Source organism: Sturnus vulgaris, chromosome Z, assembly GCF_052056855.1.
Source record: "Sturnus vulgaris isolate bStuVul1 chromosome Z, bStuVul1.hap1, whole genome shotgun sequence".
In the NCBI taxonomy this organism is placed as follows: Eukaryota; Metazoa; Chordata; class Aves; order Passeriformes; family Sturnidae; genus Sturnus; species Sturnus vulgaris.
Genome location: NC_142283.1, coordinates 77,600,373 through 77,623,679, shown reverse-complemented (window position 1 = coordinate 77,623,679; position 23,307 = coordinate 77,600,373). Strand labels below are relative to the sequence as shown.

At 35.8% G+C, this 23,307-nt stretch overlaps 1 protein-coding gene across 2 annotated transcripts in view; it reads right to left on the bottom strand.

Annotated features, from left to right (window-relative positions):
* Nucleotides 1-23,307, bottom strand: part of PIK3C3 (phosphatidylinositol 3-kinase catalytic subunit type 3) — a 67,407-nt gene that overhangs the window by 6,598 nt on the left and 37,502 nt on the right. For both annotated transcript variants that reach the window (XM_088156921.1, XM_014894849.2), the window contains 2 exons: nucleotides 16,079-16,247; nucleotides 10,507-10,597 (listed from right to left, as the gene is read on the bottom strand). In XM_088156921.1, coding sequence (XP_088013047.1) covers nucleotides 10,507-10,597; nucleotides 16,079-16,247 — 260 coding nt within the window. The remainder of the gene's footprint in view (nucleotides 1-10,506; nucleotides 10,598-16,078; nucleotides 16,248-23,307) is intronic.

Below are 23,307 nucleotides of genomic sequence, written 5' to 3'. Positions count from 1 at the left end.
TTCCTCAGCTTCTCCTCAGAAAGACGTTTGATCAATATGAAAGAATGGATTAAGCCAAAAAAGTTCAAACTTCCAATGAAGCATGTTACCATTGAGAGATTCAGCAGATTATTCCAAGAAGTTCTTGATATGAAGAACTTTCATCTTTATAACAAACAGGATGAGAAGGAAGTTTATTAACTCCCACATCAGAAGTTTTAGACAGTGAATGACGCACACAGTAGAATCCAACAGAATGTAATGGACTACTCGCATGCTTGCAATTATCCAAAAGCTTAAATATATCCTCAAATTACAGCAGAGATTTCTTTCAGATCTATTTTAGTGTTCACAGAAAAGGTAATGTTAATGAGAATTCAGCAAAATCACTAACTCCAGTTTCAAAAAGAAGAAAAAAAATCACCATACCACTCTTTTACACAACTTTAGTAATCAAACACTTTGGCAATCTTCTAATTTGCTGATAGAAGAATTTTCAGTTAGTAATATTAACATGCAGCTTCATTGTATAGAATGAATGACTAATTAAACCCACTTCCCACAAAACACACTGGGCACACTGATATATGTGCAAAGAAATTCACCGATGGTTAGATCTTGCAATCAGTCTGCAATTAACAGAAGTATCAAATGATGCCCAATATTAGATGTTTGCATTAAAGTTTTTCAGTCCTGCATTAAAACTGATTGCTGAAACCTAGATGAGAAGAAAAAAAGGCAAAATTACAAATTACCTCTTGAGCTGCAACAGCAGCAAGATTATACACACTGACTTACAGTTCCCGTAGGAAAGCAACGGTAACTCTTATTTGAAATCTCTTGAGTTCCAATGTGGGATGAGTTCTAAAAGCTGATGGTTTCTCACAGATGAGGTGAACAGGAAGAGATTTTTGCATGGTGTTAAAAATAGAGGTGTATTTGGGGGGTAAAATTCTGATGAGATAAACAATTATTACAGACTTACGAATGATGACCACCATGAAGGCATCAAAGACATCCCACCTGAAGACTTAGAGCTCCTGCTTTGACACTAAAGTGCATCATTATAGTTCAGGATTTGTAAAACAGAGAAAAAATAAGCTTGATTGATCTAGTTGAACTTTTGCTTTGTTTCCAGAAAAGGGAACATTAAGCCCCATTCAATATACAAATACTCTTTTGAAACATTACATCTCAACAGAAGAACTTGAATGTTCCAAGGATGGAGAGTCTGAGTAAGTACGAATAGTCTGTCAAGATACTGACATTCAACTTGAAACTAAAGTTGTCTTGTCCACTTCCTATCCCCCTGAACAGAGAATAGTTTAGCATCAGTGTACAACAAGAGGATTGAAGAGTTGTATGAAACTAGAAATTTTGCTATATTTCAGTTAAATTTGTAAGGAAGTTCTGTCAGTTACCCTGATACTACTTCTATTTTTTAAAAGACAAAAATTAAAAGGGGAAAAGAACATCACAGACAGTTCAGAAGAAAATACGGTGGAGTGAGGGTGAGGCGACAAGCATGTCAGTGTAATTTATTTGTGGCTTAACTGTTGATGATGAAAAAAGAAGGTGATCATCACTTGCAGCATAATCACACAGAAGATGGGAACTTGGCAAGATAAAAAGTCAAAAAAGGGAAAAATATTTTACAGGAACAAAAAGAAAAAACATTACTTAATTATTACACTACACCATGATTTTCCCAAGAGGAAGAGCACAACATCTACCAGAATGACAGGTAATGTTAACTGATGGTAAACTCAGACTCCGTTCTTTTCTTGAAGTATCTTCACGGAGAACTAAAATGAGTAATGTTTGGAAAATGACATCAAAGATGTCCTATAAAGCTGATTCACAGAAAACTCACAGTAAGCCCCATAGAGCTGTGCAAAGTAAAAAAAAAAAAAAGAAAAAGATGACAAAAAGAGGAGATGAAATATTCAAGAAAACATTAATCATCTTATTAAGAATGGTAATTGAAGATCTGAGAAAATGGGCAGGCCAGTTCTTCATTCAGTTGAATGGATCTCCAAGTTCAACCTTTTGTCTTTAGCTATTTTGTATTTTTGGAAGTGTGACAGGCAAGGATTCATAAACCATATGAAAATACAGTTGGGAGTGATACTGCTGGTAAGTGCACTTCCCTGCAGTTACAAGATTTTTCACTTGGGCCTTTTGTTCCCAAAGCACAAGGCTGCCCTCTCCCTTCCACCAAAGAGCAGATTTGTATGGACTTTTGTTGTCCTCAGATCAGACCTACTGTACAATATGGACCACAGCTACCATATTAAACTCAGGAATTTTTCACCAGCAAGCATCTTCTCACTTGTAAAATGTTACATGAAATTGATTAGGTACTTAACGCTCAACTTTGGAAATTCTGTGGAAGCTTTAAGAAGTTACAGGGCAGCCCCCAAATCCATATTTCGTGGACACTCGCAGCTCTGTTTTTCAGAATTACTGATGGTAGTAATGCATTTTAAGGTGACATAGCATATGTATACATGAGAACTCTTTGTTAATCCTGTTTAGTTTTCAGACAAATTGCTCTTCAGACATTCTGAAGATTAGTGGGAACTTTGATATTTATTCTTCCAGCAACATTAAGCAACACTGCTTATATTTTATGCAACTTTTCACACTAGTATGGGATTGCTCATTGCAACTGCAGCTGCTTTAAAGACAAACTTCATTGTCCTTTTCCAGTGGTTCACAATATAATGGATATAAGCATTACTAAAATGAGACAAAGATCAATTAACAGCAAAAAGAGAAAAAAAAAACAACTTTTTTTTGCGATTATTTTTACTACTTTGCCTTGTAATTATTACAGTAGTTAGCATCCAATATTCATGTGGCAGAAATTGGCATTAAGTTCTTGGCTTAATCCTTATCACATTTCATCTTTTTCAGTAAATACTTTCCTGCTATCGCTGTTGCTTGCAGTCCAAACAACTCACATCACAAAGTATTCACCACAAAGATGCTTTATTTGCATGAACAACTTTATTTGAGAGACTATTCTGACAACAATCTTTGTTTCCAAGGGTTCAATTTGAACAAAATGTAGTCTCTAAACAAGCCCTTTAGATGCTTCTCTAATTTTAATATTTTTTATTTCTTTTTTTTTTTAACAGTAAGACAACAAAGATGTTAGTGAACATCTCTAAATTGAACTCCTGTGACAATTGGAGTTTTAGCCACTACAGTACTCAAAGATGACACTGTTCCAGTTCAGAATTTCATCATACTGGCCAAAAACTTACAATTAACTAGAGACTGATATAAAGCAAAAGGATCACAAGAGTGCTGTCACACTTGGTTCATAGTCTGGTGTTTACTCCAACTTCTGTGTTTTTTCAATATTTTGAAATGAATTAATATGCATGAAAACTCAACAGCCTAGAAACAAAAAAGCTGGGTGTGCAGCTGCAGCGTCATTACCCAAATGGACAGAGAGATGAACGTCTGCTGAAGCAAAATAAGCTCTGTGGCGATGTGACACTTTTACAAAGCGTAAGCCTCCCTGGAGCAGCAAGAAAATACTACTGAAACTAACAGACTCTAATAAAGCAAAAATTATTTTACTTCTGTAAATTTCCAAGTGGCACTAATAAAGCTCAGGAAGATTTCCTAGCATCATCTTTTAACAAAAAATTTACTGCTATTTTTGGTCAGGTTAAAAAAGACCGATATCCACTCCCTAAAAAGGCTTATCAAGCTCCAACTTAGAAAATCCTATCCATTTCACTAACTTGGGAAATCAACACTCAATTATCCTTTGGCTGGCTAGGGAGCACAGGGAGGAGGAAAGCAGTGAGAGTTTCATAAGCCCAGTGAAAAAAAAAAAAAAAACCTGGAAAAATTAGCTCAGGTTTAGAAACAAGGTAGCTCAGAAGCTTTCTGTATCTCCAGTCACCTCTCTGTTTCAGCTTTTATACCTGTAGAATAAAAATAATTTTACATTGACATATTTAATGTTAAAAGAAAAAAAACATTTCTCCTCTCTCTTTTTGCTAGTTTCCAGACAATTAGACTGATCCTTTTCTTATCAAGGGGGGTGAGCCCCCATCAGTGTTCACACAGCCTTGGAAACACAGAGCATGCTCTTAGCATTACAGCCCACAGACAGACGACTTTCTTCTCTTCTGGACAGTTTGATTTTATCCTGTTTTGTGTCTACCTAAAGGTGGTGCCAAAAATGAATGGGGCTACTTTCACAAACAGCAGTTAAGCTCCTGCTTATGGGAGCCAGGTATTTGTGCTGTCTGTGCTCACAATAACCTCGCCTACAACGCAGCATCTTTGCAGCACCTTCTTTAATCAATGGACATCTGAAACAGAGCTCAGTCAATTAGGACACTGTCCTTTAATGCCTGCTGAGTCCTTTGTCTGCCAATGAATCACTGGTCCCTGATGATTTCTCATTTAAAGGTCAAATCTGCTATGAAGGACAGATAGAAACCATCTGGCTTTCCTGTAGAAAAATAAAAAGCTTTTTTTGTTAGGAGGTGACAATGCTGAATCCATTAGCTGCATCTGAAGAGTGATGGTGCACCTCTTCCTTACGCAAAACTGGCTACATAATTGACTCCAGATTTTAGTCATTACTACTTAGAATTTATAGTACTGGCTAATTTTACAAAGCCCAACAATTAGCAATTAGCACTGCAGCTGTGCTGGAAATGGAAAAGCAAGGAGCAATGGCAGGAAAAAAACGTGAGTGTAGTGATATCTTCATTGTATTATCAGTTATGCATTGACAAGTCAATATAATGATTTCAGCCCAGTCTTTTTCCTGAAATCTGAGAGAAGCGTATATGAAGAGTGGAAAATTTAAAGGCAATTATCTCAGAGGCCAAAGAAGGGGAGACACAAACTGCGGAGAATCCTCTCCTACGTTTCAATTTAATTCCATTTTGTGACATTTTTGAGCCAGGTTTACAGAAAAACCTAAATCAGAGAGTGGAAGTAGGAGATGGTGTCATGCACTGTGAGATGAAGCACACTATACTGACGCTTTCTTTATAAATAGTGTGGAGAGGACAAAGGGAGATGAAAGGATCAAAAAGACAACTAATTTTAAGCTTTGCCTTTTTAAGTTAATTTTTCTTGGTCAAAAACTGATAAGTATTTTACTATAAAAGTAAACATCAGGAATCCGAAAAGGATTTCTCCAGGTCTGAGGATGGAAACAATTCTGTGCTGCTAGTAATCCTTGTTTTCCAGGTTTTCCTATGGGGAAAGTAGTGATCAAAACTGGAGTGAGGGAAGTGAGTCAGTACAACAAGCTTTTCTTGCAACTGAGAAGCACTAGCCTGTTTTTCCATAAATACTGGGTAAAGTCACTGAGTGATATTGTATATATTGCAAGCAGACAGCTGGTTCAGAAAACAGTTTTCCATACGTTCTTCAAGAACAGTTGTGAAACTTCAAACAGAGCTTTGTTTGCTTTCAGGTCAATGCTTACTCACTTATTTTCAGTCCAATTTTATCTGTGAGAATGCATGGTTAAGGTCAGCACTGATTTAATTTCTGAAAACAAATGCTATGCAAAGCAAGTAAGAAGGTACTGCCAAATTCTGATGTGCTCTAAATCTGTACCTTCAGGTGAAGACATAGGGAGTTTCTGTTTCCTTTTATGCTAGCAGGAAAAAATTATCCCTATTGCCATCTTTCTTTGGTAAGTACATCAGTTTGCATAGTTTGCTCTCTTTTAAACAAGAAGATTGTCAAAGCTCCTTCAGGGAGGACAGCACCCAGGTGTGCTTAGACCATCCTGTGCCAATAAACCATGACAAAGACATGCAATCTATACTTTTTTACAGAATGTTGTACATGACATAAGCTACTGTTCCAATTTTGCCTTCACTTGATCTGTTTCTCCCAAGAAATTTCACAATTTTTGGACAGAAACAATACTTGGACAATATGCCTTCTGTTAGATTTTAAGCTTGATTATACAACTACATTCTGTCAGTGAGCTCCCTGGGACCCACTGTTATTGGATGGTTGAGGATAATTTGGAAAAAATCCTCCAAAACAGTCTGCCTTTGTTCCTCAGGTTAGTAGTTAGTCTTTAATAATATTTTTCACACTCAGATTTTTCTAAAAGGTCTTATTTAACATATCAGTACTAAATTCTTAAAAAAAAGTCATCACAATTCAAATCATCCAAGGCCTCACAGAAGAGGACATGTTTAACTGAAGTTTCCTTATAATCTTACTTGGTTTCCTTCTCTGACTAAAGGTAAGAAAGTCCTTCCAGCATCTTCTTTAAACTACTGTAACTAGTGAGCATCCCTTTATCAAACACCTATACACCACAGGAAATAGAACAAATCAAGACATGGAAAATCAAAGTAGTGTCCTTTATTTTATTTCAACTTATTTTAATCTAGCCATCACTATCATATAGTAGATGCAAACTTTATTTAGAATATGTGTATGGCTACTAAAATAAAACCTTCATTCTGGCTCTAAGACCACAGTGGATTGTTTGCAGAAAGTTTAGAAAAGAGGAACACAAAAATTATTTCTGAATGTAGTTTTTACACCTTAAGAACCAGCAGGCAGCCACTTCCTGCAAAGCACCTTCCTGCCCACTGGTGGCACAGGATGTCCCTTTGTGAAGACAAAAATTAGACTGTGAGTTCAGCTACCACCTAACATTGCAATGCTTTTATTTTGAGGAAGCAAAATTGTTACCATTAAAGAAAGGTCTTTCTTTAGCAACTACCTTTAGAATAATTCATGCCTACTTCATAACAGCAGTATAGCTACACCTATTAAAAAGGTCAAGTATCAAAGATCTTTATGCCAAACAAATTGTTTGACAAAATAATTGCAGTGCAATATTTCAACAGACATTATAAGATATATAATATATATACTACTTCAACAAGCATTCCTTTGTTTGCAAAGAAGGAAATTACTCTCCTTGCAGTTTAATCATCAAACTATTATTCTGATTAATCTCCAAATTGAGATGAAAGTAACCTACCTTGTTGTCTGTAAGCCCAGAGCCTGACTGGCTCCGGGCCCGTAATGTAAAAGAACGGCTCTGCAGAAAAGTGAGCATGAGTGCTCCCACTACAGCACCAATGAGGAAAATGCTGGCTATGAACTTCACCTCTACTCTTCACCAGGACACCTTCTTAGATATAGAAACATTTGTAAATCTACACCTTTGTCTTCTTTGAAAGTGATACCCTGGTTGAAATGGCTATTGACTTGTCTCACACATCAAAGGTAATTTAATTTTGCAGGTCAGTCCAAAATGGATCTTTACCTAATTTGAGTCTGTTGAAATATATATGGATTTTTTGTTAAAGCTTAAAGGAAAAAATAAAAATCAATTGAGATGCTGAAAGCATTTATTCAATTTTTCTACAACAAGGTACAGTATTACCTTGTTAAATGACTGAATCAACTTGCCACTCATCCCAAGAGAGGCAAGGCACCTTGTTCCTTTTTTTTATTAGTTCTAACAAAGCTTATAACCGATTTCAGATGGGCTAATGTGTATTTAATACCCCAAACAAGTTTTCTAACACATTATTTTAAAAAAACTCTAAACAACAATGACCTATTCACTGTTATATAACAGGCTAAGATGATTCTGATCCTAGCCCGTTTAAAGCTATTTTTTGGTTTATCTTTTTAAAGTAAAATATAGTAAAATGAAAAGAAAATAATTACTTTCACAGGAGCTTTGAACATTGTCATAAACATCCAGTAGATCGTAATATCAACAACTGCTTTACGGAAGGCTTTGCTGCTTACCCACTCTTTAGGGATCCCAGCATGATTTATTACTTTTGCACAAATTTAAGGCCTATATTTAAAGGATAACTTTGAACCAAACAGACCAAACTGTTAACTTGAGAGAGCTGAAAAATTTGGCTATTGTCCTCCCAATACCTTACTGTGTGGGTTTTGTTTTTTAAAGGAACAAACACACTGTAAATTAACTTAAAAGAACCTGGGGAAGTAGGATCTTTCCTTCTCAAACTGATTTGCATTCTTTGTCAGAAATACTTGCCTTGCTGCTTCAGTTCTATTTGGTTTCACATTTTAAGGCCTCTGTGAATGGACAGCCTGGAATCTCCCATGAGGATAAAAGTCACAGTTCACCAAGCTGCAGCACTGTTAGAGCTCAGGATCCCAATAACTAATTGCTGCGTTTGATCTAACAGTGATCTGTCATGTAACAACTAAGCTCCTGTTCTTTTCATGCAATGATAGCACTGTCATTTCTACTTTGTAATGGAATTTAGAAGTAACCACAGGGATCTAATTCAGAGTTCAGGTAGTCAGAGTGTGTGCTGGTAACGCCACAATTGTGAGTTTGATCTCACATGGACCACTCACTTAAGAGCGGGACTTGATGATCCTTGTGGGTCCCTTCCAACTCAGAATACTCTGTGATTCTGAATTTCCTTTTAGATTTTGCTGCCTTCCATGATTTTCAAAAGTGTGCAATACTGTCATGCTTTACATAATATGTATTCTTAATTATTGTACATAGGTGAACTGTAACATACTTCTCAGCTGTAGAAAATTTTCTCGCTTCCAATTCTGTACCTTGATTTGTTAAGTCAATAAAATTATATTAGAAATTTACAGAGAGTAAAAGTTTCAGAAGTATTTGAAACACTCAACTATTGCTATATTAAAGCCATCTTTTACAAGTATTTTACAGAACTCAACATCCTATTATCACTAATTATTGAAAAAATAAACCCTTGGACAGTATTTCTAGAGAGTTTTCCACCATAAAATGCAAGGCCAAGATACTAGTAAAAAACAAGGATATTGTATGTTAATTAGCAGCAAGTAACAGAAAACTCTTGGAAGTGGCCTATGGAAGGGGGATGGAATTAGATCATCTTTATCATCCCTTCTGGCCCAAGCCATTCTGGGATTCTGTAATCAAATGACAGGAAATCCTGGACCAGTAATGAGTAAGCTTAAAATGTGTCATAAGTCTCAAATTCAACTGGTGCAAACATTAAAGAACCAGAACTTCTGAAGTTCAGTGAATCCACTGCTTTGAGCTCCTGATGCCTGTTCCAGTCAAGCACAAACTTGCTCCAAATTAGCCCTTGCTCCACCTGTTGCGGCATACTTCAAATTTTACTAGGATTTATGGTACATTTATTTGTAGACTTTGCAATGTAAATAATCTTCCCCCTCCTTGCTGTATCACTCATTTTTCCAATGGGTAAGCAGAGCCAAAAGCAGCTTCTTTATAAAGATGAAATACCTAAGATAGGATGGACTTGCATACTGTTGGAAGATCTCTTCCTTAAAAAGAAATTATCTCTACAAAAATGTAGTTACTTCCAGAACCTGGCAGGTATTGAACTATTTCAGTTGCCTACTTTAGGCTTTTATCTCCAATGTTCTACGTAAGTAACCTACTCAATCTGTAGGGCATTTAGGGAGAGAGGTGAGGTTCAAGTATATGTAAGAAGAAATAATTTTCTGTCATTTTCTCAGGAAAATAGTTGAGTGAAGATTGTCATCTTTACCACAAAACATAGCACTTGTGACTATCTTAGCTTCCTGGATATGAAGCTGAACAGCAGCAAAAACTTTTTGTATCGATTTGATACTGAGAAACTCTAAATAGAAATGCTTGGATCCTTGAAAAGGAAAAATTTGTGCAAGTCACAATTCAGTTTTCTTTAAGGAAATTATATTAGAACATGAAATATTTATTTGAAGATTCTGAATCTCTGCTATCACAGCTTATTGAAAACAGTGAAGAACAGCCTATCTGAAAGACAGTCCACCACTTGAATAAAAATAACACTGAACTAATTTCCATTGGATACACAGGCTCCACAAAGTCTTTTGGGGAATTAAAACAGATAGCCCTTCACTATAAATCAGGTTATAAAAACCTCAACATTTGTCTAAAATGTAAGTGTAATGAAATCTAGATGGAGATGTATCCAGTATTTTTCATGTCAACTATTGCTCAAACACCAAATGGAGAAGAATGACTTAAGCTGGTATAAAGGACAAAGTTAGAATTATGGGACATGAGTCTGCCTTCACAATAAACAAAAATTTCTTGTCGATGAAGATATACCAGCCTACTGGTTTTAAATCTTCAGTAGACCGGTTTTATAACAAGAAGACTGGTTTTATAAAACCATCCATGACTTAAAAGTTTCTAGAATAGATGGAACAATCTTTCATGATACAGTCTGTGTTGACTGCTTCACTTCTCCTAAGTTTGATAAGGTGAGAGGACTGTTTTTGGTGAAAATACCCATTGGAACAGAGTGCTAGAGAAGAGTGTTCTGTATTCATGGGCACCTGTGCTAAGTGTTCTTCAACTACACTCTCCTATCTTTAACTTCAATGATTCTAGAAATTGCTCAAAGCTTATAAAACAGGCGCAAGTATTTTCAGGTGAGATACAAATAAGTCATCATAACAAGTGAGTGAAAATTCCATAATGAGATGCCCTGGGTTACTGAAAGACATGGAATACTTCACAATTACCTTTTTTACTGTCTTGTCGGGTTCAAGAGCAATATCTGGAATGTTGGCATCCACCATGAGGGAAAATAAATTCAAGATCAAGTTGGAATACCTAAGCAGAAAAGCAAATTAGGTAAAACACTTTGTAAACTGTACAAAAGACATTTTGTAAACATCTTAATTTAAGAACTGATTTTACAAAAAACTGTTAATACTTCAGAGATTCATTTTTAATACTAACTGAAAGTATTTATGTTAAAGAACACAAGATACTGACATTAAATATCTAAGTTTAACCTTTAAAATCTCTCAAACTGCCAAAACTGAATAAAATTCTCTAATTTTGTTATAATTTTCTAAAATTGTCAGAACATTTACTCTGAGACATATAAAATATAAACTATGGTTTCATATATTTTAAGTTTTAACGCCATTTTCTACCTCTGGTAGGATAAACCATATGCTAGAATACTGATTCAAAGGTTATTTTTTATTAAGAAGTGATACAGCAGCATGATATGTATTCAAAGAGATGAAGTCTTTATAAGTACAAAAAGTATATTTTTCCAATCACTGCAAGGGCTTTTGACATAATAAGTTAAATATTTAACCAGATCCAAGTAATAGTGGTAGCACAGTACACTTAGGAAGTATAAATCTCATCTATAACCATTATAAGAGACAAATCAGAGAAGAGTTTTCAGCTTTAAAATGGTGCTGGAAGCACTCACGGCTATTTCTTTTTTTAAAGAACATCATTTTGCCCCAGCAGAAAATTAGCTGTCAGTTTATTTTTCAAAGGATAGTTTTCAAGCTGTTCAACACAAACTGAAACTCCCCTTCCTCTGCAAAAAGATCTAGTTCCCTTTAAGACACAAAATATGTTACTGACTTCACCGTTTGAAATATTGCTTTGCTAAGAGAACCAGGAGCTTCACAGATGATATAAAATGAATTCTTAGCAGCAAAACTTGTTTATTAGAAAGCTGCTGAATATATATCAGCTGACAATTGCAAGGAGTATAAAATATCTCAACTAAACAAAAGGTCTGCTTCATAGCTGTATTTTAAAAAGTAAATATCGCTCAAAAGGACATCTCTCTAGAAAAACTTAATTCCAACAAAAACTCTTGATGCTTTATTATTATCTGGAACTAACACTACCTAACACATTCCAATGAAAGTTTTAAGACATTATAAGAAAAGCATTAAAATCAACTGTTTGCCTGGGAATCTTCAGTGCCTTCTTTACTTTGCTTCCCCAGGGGCAGGGGGCTGGAGTTGGAATAATTACTTTTATGACAAATTAAAAGAAAAGAAGCAAAGTTAACTCCACCATTTTGTTTCAAGTCTGGCTAAGAAATCCGGCAGTCAGGTTGCTCTGCTGCTAGAAATAGACACCACAGATTTTAATGACTTTTTCTTCTACTTGCCTGAAACCAGCAAATTTCTTTTTAAACATGCTTAAATGTAACAGGTAACATCTCAAGTTTCTTCCTAGGTTCCTGGTACCTTCTGTCAGTAATTTTCCCTTCAAACTGATACAGAATCCAGTGTCTCTGAGTCCCTTTTGCTCTTCAACACATAGATAAGAGCTTATAAGCACTACAGATAATTGGAGCTATTTATGAGATGGATGCTTGTAAAAAAGGATTTTAAAGGTCTAGGCATCATTGTTAGATGCCAGTTAAGAGGTGGTTCTGAAGTCTTCTGATTCTTGAAGAATAAGATCACCTGAAGAAACTCATTTGGGAGGAGAAAAATAAATCAAGAATAGGCAATTCGGGGGGGAGTATGGAGTGGAAAGAAACCTAAAAATTCAGGTAGAATTGCTGACTATACTATCTGCAGGTCTGTACTCTGCCCCACCCCAAAATTTCTATAACTCAGTAATCTACTGCAATCCTTCTTACAGGCAACGTCTTTGGCAAATATGCCAAGAGGTTTACAGACGGGGAATTGACAGCCCAAACTCATCTAAGAGGAGAGATTTTGCTGAATCACCTGAGTTAGGAGCCTGACTTGTAAAAAAGCAAACACCTTTGTCAAGCAAGGGATATCATTCATCTTTGACATCTAGATTACAAAGGCCTCTGGAATGACTGACATCCATCCAGAGCCACAACAAACTCGGAGCCAGGTTTTCTTAGTTTCAAGGAGGTTTAATGAAGTGCATAAACTGAAACCTAAATCCTTCTCACATCATTCTTTGCTTTCTTCAATCTCAGTACACGGCAACTCACAAAACAAATGAGGACTCAGCTGCAGTGAAGGTTGATTAACCTCTGGTTTGAACATGAAGTACTGTTAAAGAAGTTCAACAAAAAACTCTACTTCTACATAGAAGAGGTCTCATATATCAAGAAAGAAACCCACATCAGACAAAAGGTCAAGTTGTCATTGCTATGCTTTCTGAGAACACCAACTTTTATTTTCAAGTAGTTAATATCTCAAATACCTGCTTGATCCTAAGCATTCCTATTTATTTTTTTTCAATATTTACCAGACTCTTTGCATATAGATGTCCTAAACTAATCACATATTTAGTGTGTTGACTTTGCAATACTCTACCAAATTTGAAGCTACAAACATCCACTACAAAGACAAGGACAGGAAGGTATACAGTTATCTGCAGTCCCCAACTAAGGCCCTCCTTATCTGGTTTAATTCAAAATTCCTAAGTTTAAAATGCCTTAAGGATACTACCTTTCTTTCAATGGAACATGGGGTACCCCATGACTCATTTCTCAAGAGCATGAATACTCCCTAGTCATTGTCATGTCACAGTTGGCTATAATAAATTATGGCATTTATTCTTCCCAAAGTATTTCCTTGCAGTCCAAACTCAGTGAATATGGACCTAATCTGTCCCAGCTTCACTTTTGCTCTTCTCTCTTCACCATTTAATCCCAGCTTTTAGAACAGTATCCAGACCCTGCACTGCCTAGCCACATCCTTTCCAAAGGAGCAGCACTTCCTAAGGACCATCACAGCTTTCCATCTGATGTGCACAGTGTTTCTATTCAGATATGGACAGCACCCTCAGTCACTAAACTGAGAACATACTGGGGAAAAACTGTTCCACCCACACAGAGAAAAAAAACCCCTCAGCCCAAACTACAGCTTCTGTCCTTACTCCTACTTACCTCCTACTCCTTTCCCCTACCTATGGCCACTAACTCAAACTGAACAGCAAGCTTGTCACAGGACTAATGCAGGGGAAACCCTTACTTGGAAGGAACAAAACAAAACAAAACAATCAAGAAAATCTAGAGCCTCACTCTGGAAAAAAAATTCTGAAAGTCTCTGACTGCATTCTTTGCTGCCACAGACTGCCCAGACAGGCGTAGAGTCTCCCTCAGTGGAGATATTCCAGAACATTCCAAACATAACCCGGTTCCATGTGCTTTGAGATGACCCTCCTTGAGTAGAGAGTTGGGACATATGATCCATTTCGTGATACTATGGAACCTGCTGAAGATGTGTAAGGAGGAAATTCTTGGTGGAAAGGAAATGCTGACACGTAGCAGGATTCAAACATCTTTAAACAGGCTCTACATGTACAATGAAAGCATAAAAGGCTGCTATAGCCCAAGTGAATATGCAAGTCCTGCTGACAGCCACAAATCGCCCTGCAACACATTCAGAATGCAGCAGCTGCTTCTTCACTACTCTGTCAGCTCTGCTGACAAACACACACGACTGATTACTGTTGCTCAAAAAAGCAGAGAGCATCTCCTTGTTCCTATTCCCCAAGAAAATCCCTCAAACTAACTAAAGAACATACAATAATGATCATATGGCAAACAGCTTACAACCAGAAACAACGGACAAAACTATTTTTTTCACTTTTAACTTGAAAATTCTTTACATTTTTTTTCACTATGCAACATCCATTCCACCAGGAATCCTGATTCTGCAAGGTACAGTATTTGAGCTATGTAGAGAACTTGCTATTCCCCAGGGAAATAAAGAGCTAAAATAAAGCACAATTGATGGAGATGACAGAGTCTGCATTTTGTCTTAGCTATCAGAGGTTATGATTTCACACTAGTTGGCCAAAAGATGTGTCTGCGAGTGGGTTTCTGTCAATATGCAGAACTGTTAGAACTAAAGTGTTCTACATGTTCCACATGATTCTTTTTTAACAAGTCATTTTAAATATTTTTAATTCTAGCTGCTTAAAGTAATAGTTACAGTTATTTGAATATTATCATACAGTATTGCTGTTGAAAGCCTTAGTATATTTATCCAGAACTATTTAAAAATCTTTTCCAATAAAGTGAGCAAATATTGGTGATACTATAATTACAACTACAATGCCAGACATTAAAAATGAAACCATCTTGATTTACAGTTGAGTTGTATACCCAAATTACCACTATACTACACATTTAATGATGATCTTTGTAGCAAATCATTACATATATTAATTCAATGAATAATCTTTCACTGACACAACAGACCTTTCCACTGAAACAGCTAGGTTTAAGCAATAAAAATAACTCAAGTACATGACAAATAAGAAATACAGCACTACAAAACAGCTTTAAGCAAAGTTCAGAAGTTGGACTATTCTCTGAAACCACAAATATTGCTTGCTGATAATATGCCAATATTTCTTCAAATTGTTGAATGGCTTTTTAACTCATTAATAATGTCAGTTCCTAGACCAACCCCTTAGTCTTCCTCCTTTTATCAGCTGAAGAACCACATGCAGCATTTTATTTTGTATCATGGGCTGCTTTCTATATTCCAGGTACTTTTCACATAGGCTTACCAATATTACCAATTTCTTACACATATTTGAAGGTTTCCATTAGGTAATCTTTGATATGAAAATGAAAATCTTTCCTCTTCATTGAAGATGTACTAAATCAAATCCCTGGACAGACCAGGAGTGCTTACCTGTGCTCTGTTCAAACAGAACAAAAATGAGCTACTTGGCTTACAAAGTTGATGGGTAAGTAATATAGTCACTGTAAAAGAATGAAGCTGATTCCAAATTTAAAAGAAAGATCTGTTGGTTCACAGACACCAGAATCTAAAGAGTTTTTAACTGCCACAATTCTGGGTATTTAAAGAAATTTCTAACATGCTTGATTGTCACTACAAGTTGCTAATTTTTGTCCCACAGGAGCTGAACTGAACTAAGCATATGTGTGTGTCATCTTCAAGCCAAAGAATTTGATCATCACTAATTTAAACTGGAGGAAGATAAAGCAGCAAATGAGTAATGACTTAAATTAAAATGACAGTTCCTTGATCATCAATAATCAGAGGAAAAGAAGCTTAAGGACAAAAACTTACCCAAAAAGAAATACAATTTAATATCCCACTTGAGTTATGAAATGAAGCTGTTTAAGTTATTAAACAAGCAAAACTGGAGGCTTTAACTTGAACCATTACATTCACCCTCCACATTACACCAACACTGTGATGTTTTCATTCCTTTGTTTTGTACAAGTTCTTGTATTCACATTTAAACAAGCTTCTAATTTTCAACAGAAAGACTTCAGCAGTTCATTTGCCCGTCTCCTCTCCTGCTTTAGAGTGGCTCCAATGAGTTTTGGCATAAACCCAGTGCTGTTACCTGCGGAGGTGGAGAAAGGCTGTGTAGCACTGCTTACGGAACTCCTGGTACTGCTCACTCTGGGTGCCTCCCATGCCTTCCACCATCTCCTTGTTCAGCTTCATCGGGGGAGGAAGGGGCTTCGGGTCCCGGCCCAAAATATAACCAAAGTCAATGTGAAACAGTTTACCTGCAGAAGAAGGAAAGGCAAACACTGTACATAATGCTTTTGCATCATTTTCTTGGTGCAAAACTTATAAAAACAGAATCATTAAGAAGATAGTAAGCAGTTCCCAGAAAGTCTTCCGGAAGGTTTATAACAGTATATTTTTCATTTTCAGCTGCTAACTGGAAATGATGGCTTTAAAGAAGCAAAGCTGATTTCAAATTCATTAAGAGTACCAAGAAGATCAGTTTTCTTGCTTTTTTTTTTATTTTTAAACATGTGGAGTATATTCATAAAGACTGAACCAATACTGAAACTGGTCAGTAAATATTAAATACACAGTTTACATAACAGATACTACTAATTCTTTGCATCTTCTTTATAATTTGTTAGCAAATTTAAGTATTAATACTTAATGTGCATTTTGCATTTGATTGCTGTGGTATGAAATATGATAAATTTAACATACAACTAATATAACAAACAGAAAATAAGACTCATAATCCTATAAATAACTTTCAAAGCCACTGAACACCAAAGAAGAGTTCAATGCTGTTTCAAAAGTCTTTTGAGTTGTTCAGGTAGGGTCAAAAATTATCAATGGTTTTAAAATATGCTGACGAAGCATCACTACAATTTTGAATTTGAAACTTGATTTCAAATCCACCAAAAAGCCTACTAAATTGTCATGACATACTAAAATGAACTGCATCACTCAATCACTACTTTTCTCATTTCAACTGACTGCATTTAGAACACTTCTGCCACATTAACTCAACAAAAACTTGTATATGCCTTCTCTCTTCAAATGCACAAGGCAATTGCTGTTCCTATCATCCTGCCATGCTGCTCACCATAATGCTCATACATTAACTGGGGAGAATTCATAGTGCTCCCTTCCAATATTACTGAGCAATGCAAGAGATTTTATCATAGCAAAATGGACAACTCAACTTCCCTTGGTAAACTTCAGTTTACCAGCAACTTAAAAAGCCTATAATATTTATATTAATCGAGGAATAAGTATTTTATAAATATACAAAAGATTATGTTAATAAAAATAAAAGTAAAACAATTCATAGTTCTTAGCTAACCCTTTTTTTAGGAATAATCTTGACTCAGTTAAGTACTGTCCATGTTAAACTGAAAATATGTCCCTGAATATGTTCTGCAAATGTATTTTCAGTTTGGAATGTGTAATTTAAGCAATTACTTGAGCCATACCACAGCTACATTACAAAAAGATGGTGAGATTGCAGATATGCATGCAGATACAAGACAGAAGATGTTTTAAACAAGAAGGTAGAAAATTATTAGCATGATTGTTATCTAGACAAACATAGCAGAGAAGATAGAGTCTTGTTTCAGAATTATGGAACTGAGCAGCATTGCAGACAGCGGTGTATTTGCTATGGGGTATTTTAACTTCCAGCATGTGTATTCATTTTAAGATATCATAAGATTAGGTTCTCTGCTCTTGCAAAAAAAAAAAAAAAAAAAAAAAAAGGAGCAGTCATATTTTTCAGTTAATCACTCATCTTTGACTGTTTCATTGAATAATAACGTAGTATCAATAGAAAAGGCTTTTTCAGATCTGTTATAAGGATTCTTCTTCAATACTAGAAACCAATTCCATGACAGTCCAATTTCAAAGAGAGATCACAAGTATCCTGAACAAGAAGCAAAATATTTGCTGACTGATAAATGCCACAACTGTTACATTTTGCATAACGAATTGTGCTATTAAAAAAACCTTCCTTCAATACATTATTTCTGGTACAGTAGATTCTTTTAGAGCTCATTTTTGTACACCAAATTTTTGAAGTAACCAGATACAGAACCGTTCCGTCATTAAGCTAGAAAACATGATTAACAAAGAAGCTTTCTGTTCACTTATTCAAACCAGTCACCTTGAAGAGTCAAGAGACAACATTTTGAATAAAACAGTAACTCTTGTAGCAGTAAACATTTTTTTTTCCGTTTGCTCTGGAGATAAGGAATAAAAGATGATAATTAATAATTTACATTGGTAACAAAGACATCTAAAACATTCAAAAATATTTCAATAATTGAGTGATACACATCTAGTAAGTAAGATGAGGTCATCCTGCATTAACATTATAGGCTTTCTAGCTATACTTCAAAATTCAGCTGGTTTTTAGGCTGACTTAAAATATATGTACAAGCTCACATTTAAATAAATATTTTTAAAACCTTTAAAACCTGTCTACTAAACACAGACTTGACTAATTTTAATTCAGCTTCTGCAAGATTAAACCAGCACACCATGTTATAGAACATGAACAAAAGGCTCTCCCTGGTGCCTGCACAGAGCTGCTACAGCCTGAGGGAGCACTGAAGATCTAGAGATTTCTACAGCAGAATCTGACTCGTGTTACCCTCCAGGACTTAATATCTGAACAAGTGAGGAACAAGCCTGCTTTGGGCAAATTAAATTGGCTATATATTTAACACTGAAAATAGGTGGTGTTTATATTCTTATTTATGTTAATGAAAAATAAATTTATTAAGTTAATAAAGTCAATTATTTAAAATCTTTTAATACCGAGATATAAAAGTTGTAAGTATCTCAAGTGATCATCCCAAGTGCCATTTGTATCAGGGTGTTACACTGAATATTCCCCTTTCCTTATATTAAAGAATGTGACAATTTTCACTCAGCATGACTCCAATTGCAAGAATAAGGGGACCTCTAGAGGACATCTGGTCCAACCCCCTGGTTGAGCAGAGACACCCAGAGCCAGGTGCCTTAAACAGGGTCATGTCTAGACAGTTTCTGAGTATCCCCAGGGACAGTCTCTCTACAGCCTGTCTCAGTCACTTTCCTGTTCATACTCATATAATGACATTTATATAGAGGAATCACCCATCCTTCCATTAATCCAACCTTCATGTGAACTTAGTGCAACACTACTTTTTCTTAAGTCTTTGAACTACCATGCTTTACAGAGCAATTACACGTCCTTCCTTCAATATACTGCATATGTCATAACACATATGCTTCTGTCTCTTAGACCATCATGTTTTACCATGATCCAACTTCTTCTGATTTATTACATCTTAATTTAAAAGGCTCCTAATCTTTAGACATGCCTATAAATTACAGACAAAACTGGACCTCTACTTTGGTGTACTACTGTTCCTAAATGAGTACTAAATCATAAAGGTGAGGGTTTTTTTGTTTGTTTCAGTTATGATTTAAACTAATAACAGGAGTTACTTAAGACAACAGGCGAAACAGATCTCATCTTTAGAACTAATGTGCTAGAAATCACCCTGCCCTCCCCATGTATTTTACTGTAGGAAAAGCAAGACACAAGGCATTTACTGACTGGAAGAAAGGTTCCAGGAGTAAGCAGCACACACATATAAAATTATTTAATTCAAAATCTAAAAGCTGATACTGTTGGGCACTTTTGAGCTTTTTTTTTTTTTTTTTTAATTCTTTTATTCTGTGGGTTTGACTACCTTTTTCCACTCAGCACTTGGTTTTCTAACATACGGAATAAAGAGGGCAGGCCACTGGAGACTTCAAGGATATGGCACAAAACATGGAAGTTACCCTGACTAACAGCCAGGGCATGAGAGGTTTCAAAGTCCATCTGACTTCCTTTCAGCCTTGAGCGTGATCTTTGATTAAGTGAAGCATTGACCTGTAGAGAATAAAAATTGATACCTGGTGCTTGTAATAGCCAGTAACACCTGACTGAAGCTGGAGAGGGTAGTCTGTCCATCATTTTTACTGCTAATACCTAGATTTTAATACACGATAAAGTTCCTATAGAGCAGTGCAGAAATTGTTTCATTTTGCTAAGAAAAAATACTGAAAACCAGACAGAACTCTGAAAATCTTAACCAAAATGGAGAGGACAGAGAGCAAATTAGATGCAATTACTGAAATAAAGTCTGATGGCAATTGTCAGCAGTAAAAATACAAATTATTTCAAACTACTCTGTTCACACTTGTTGGGGAAGAACAAAAAAAATACTAACCAATGAAAACACCTCAAAATTTCATTATTTCTTCGTAGCCTTCAAGCAACACTATTATTTTAACTTGGCCCATATAAAAAATGTACAATTTAGTGATTATTTTAACTGAACTCCTATTTTAAATTTGAAGCAATAGGATAAAAACTCCTCAGATGGAAATGACTGGATGGATGGGGTGTTTTTCTGGCTTTCCCAGCAAATCCTGATGTTACTGTCAAAATTTCTCTTTTGCTAACAGACCATTGCCATGATGAAAAAAATCAGAATTTTCATCAGCAGCATCTTACAACTTTTCCAAGACTACATAGCAGTGAAAGTAATATGAATTTTAAAGAACTTATTCAGGATACAGGTTTTGAAGTCAGTGGGCAGCAACAGGTGAAGGTAAATAACACTGTCACCCATGTAACTGGGAAGTGCCCAGCTTGTCTTAAGCATTACAACTCACCTCCCTCCCCCAAGCTGTCCATTCTCAAAATACATTCTGTTCAGGCAAATTATAAGAATAAAATAGGTCTAATATTTATAACTAGATGACAAATGCTGTTCTAGAACACTAGAAGAGAAAGTGTTTTAGCAGATCAAAACCTAAAAGATTTGGTTATTTTTGCAATAAGCACCACGGAAAATGGAATTCCAGAGAGAAATCTAAAGGACAAAAGTATGCATCAGTTTTTATTTTTTTTTAAATAAGGATGTCCCTCTATCAAGACCAGTAACACTTAAAAATACTTTTAAAATAGTATTTTACATACTATAGTATTTTGCAACATTAATAATGTATTTAACAATGTACTTCTCTATGTACTTATATGGAGTGAATGTTTGAATACTGCAGGTGTTCCATTTCTACCATCTCAGACCTACTCCAGGATAGATTTTTTTGTCTGAAAACACACAGGAAGTACAAACACGTGTCATTTCTTATATGAATCTGTTCAAGTCTTTGCTGTCTTTCCTGACAACCCTTTCTAACCAAAACTGAAGAATAATCAGTTGGCGACCATGGTTCTACCTCTAGGAATTAAATAAGAAGACATCCTAGTTTCTTCATCTATTTACACATGATACCAAAATGTGATTTTCAAATTCTGAGCACCCAGTTTTTGACCCGCTCTTAGATACTAATAACCGAATTTTATCCACATAGCAATTTTCCTTCCTGTTACAGAGAATTTTAAGTGTATGGGTCAGGTCAAAGCCGCTGTGCTTTGGACACTCATACTGGGAACTTGCATTTTCAGGCAGGTGACCAGAGGTTACTGAAAGATAAGGTGGCCTTCACAGGGGTGAGAGTAAGTTGGTCAGACGCCCACATAAGTAGTGCTATCACGAAAGCCATTTGAATGTCTAGGATATCCTACAATATCTACACACAGCCTGGACCTTTGTGAAACCTCTGCACGTCTATAAAGCAAGTTGAAATTACTAGGATACCTCTAACAGGACAGCAGACTTCACTTGTCTATGAAAGCTGAAATACCTTCTAACTCTCCTTATGACTCTACTGACTGCCTTGCAAATATGAAGACATCTACAGCTGGATGTTTTATTAGTACGTAGATCCTGACTCTACAATCAAATCAGAGAGTGTAAGAACTGCGGAACAAAGTGTTCTCAGGGGAAGGCATGGCATAATTGCAATATACTAGCTTAGTACATATTCCATGGAAATTAACTGAACATGCTACACCTCGTATATCACAATCCAGCTTCACAACCACCCAGATTGTCCTTCCAAGTCAATAAAAGGAACGTTAGCTGTTAAATCAGATGCCAGCTTCGATATATAAATCAGTCTGTAATCTTAAAAGGAGGCACTGATATTGCCTAAACCTGGGCATACAGCTGAGAAACAGTGTCTTGTTATCTACAAATCCCAGTAATATCTGCTACAGATTTAGAAACAAGATGTTAAAATATAGAGCAATTGAAAATGCATTTTGTCTCCATGAGAAGCAAAAAGTTCAAAGTTTTCAGAGAAAATAAATATCCCTGTCATGCAGTACTGAGTATATAATGTGACTTTTGAGTTAACAGCCAAGACACATTTATGAAACTGATGTAAGTCTTTTTGCAATTTTTAATATTACTGATAGTTAAGAATGTTTCAGCTGAAGGTTCCCCTCATCTCTGCCCAAAAACACTTCTACAGCTGTCCTTGAAGTACAATGATACAGCACTTAAAAAGCTGAAAACCCAGATGTCTTGTTCAAGACTACTCCTACAAAAAAGTGACTCTATTTCTAGAACTATGGACATAAAAGAGTCATTAAAGACAACAGAAATTATTTCATTGGATAACTGACATCTCATGCGAAAACCCCACATTTCTAATGCATATGAAACAGTATGTTTTCATAGACTTCTGTATCTAGTGCTTAATATTTAAATTATACTGTATCTATTATAAGCATAGACATCTGTATGCTACAAGACGATGCACCAATTCTATTGGAAGGAGTCTAAGAGATGTGGCTACTTTCACCAAATGGAAAGGTTCAGCCAAAAAAAAGGTAGTGATATATAAGAAATATGTGAACCACAGCTGGTACCCAGCATTCTTTACCCTACCTGAAAACCTTCAATTCATTAAATAAATATCATCAAGAAAGGATGCATATAGAGTCATATGATTTTGAAGGAGGTACTTGGAGCATGCATTGTTCAAGGGAAGAATTAAATTAGCTATTTCCAGCTTAAGGCTAAGGGATTCGCAGTAGCAAGAAACAAAGTAGCAATTCTTTGTTGTACTTGGAAATGTGGAACATAAGGACTTCTCCTGATAACTCACAAAAGCTCTCAGTTTGTGGCAGACCATGGGTTTTCAGATTTGCAACGTACGATGGATGTGCACTGCCCTCTGCTGTACTCCCAAAATTCTTCCAGTTAAACCACTGTGCTGAACTTCTTAACAGAGATAGCTAAGATGCACTTTATCCCAAACAAAACACTGAACTATTACTACTCTCAGCATGCAAGTAGAGCCTGCTATGGGAAAGATTTATACCCACCACCACAGATACATGAGAGATCTCTCAAGACAGATCTTTAAAAGACTGTATATTTT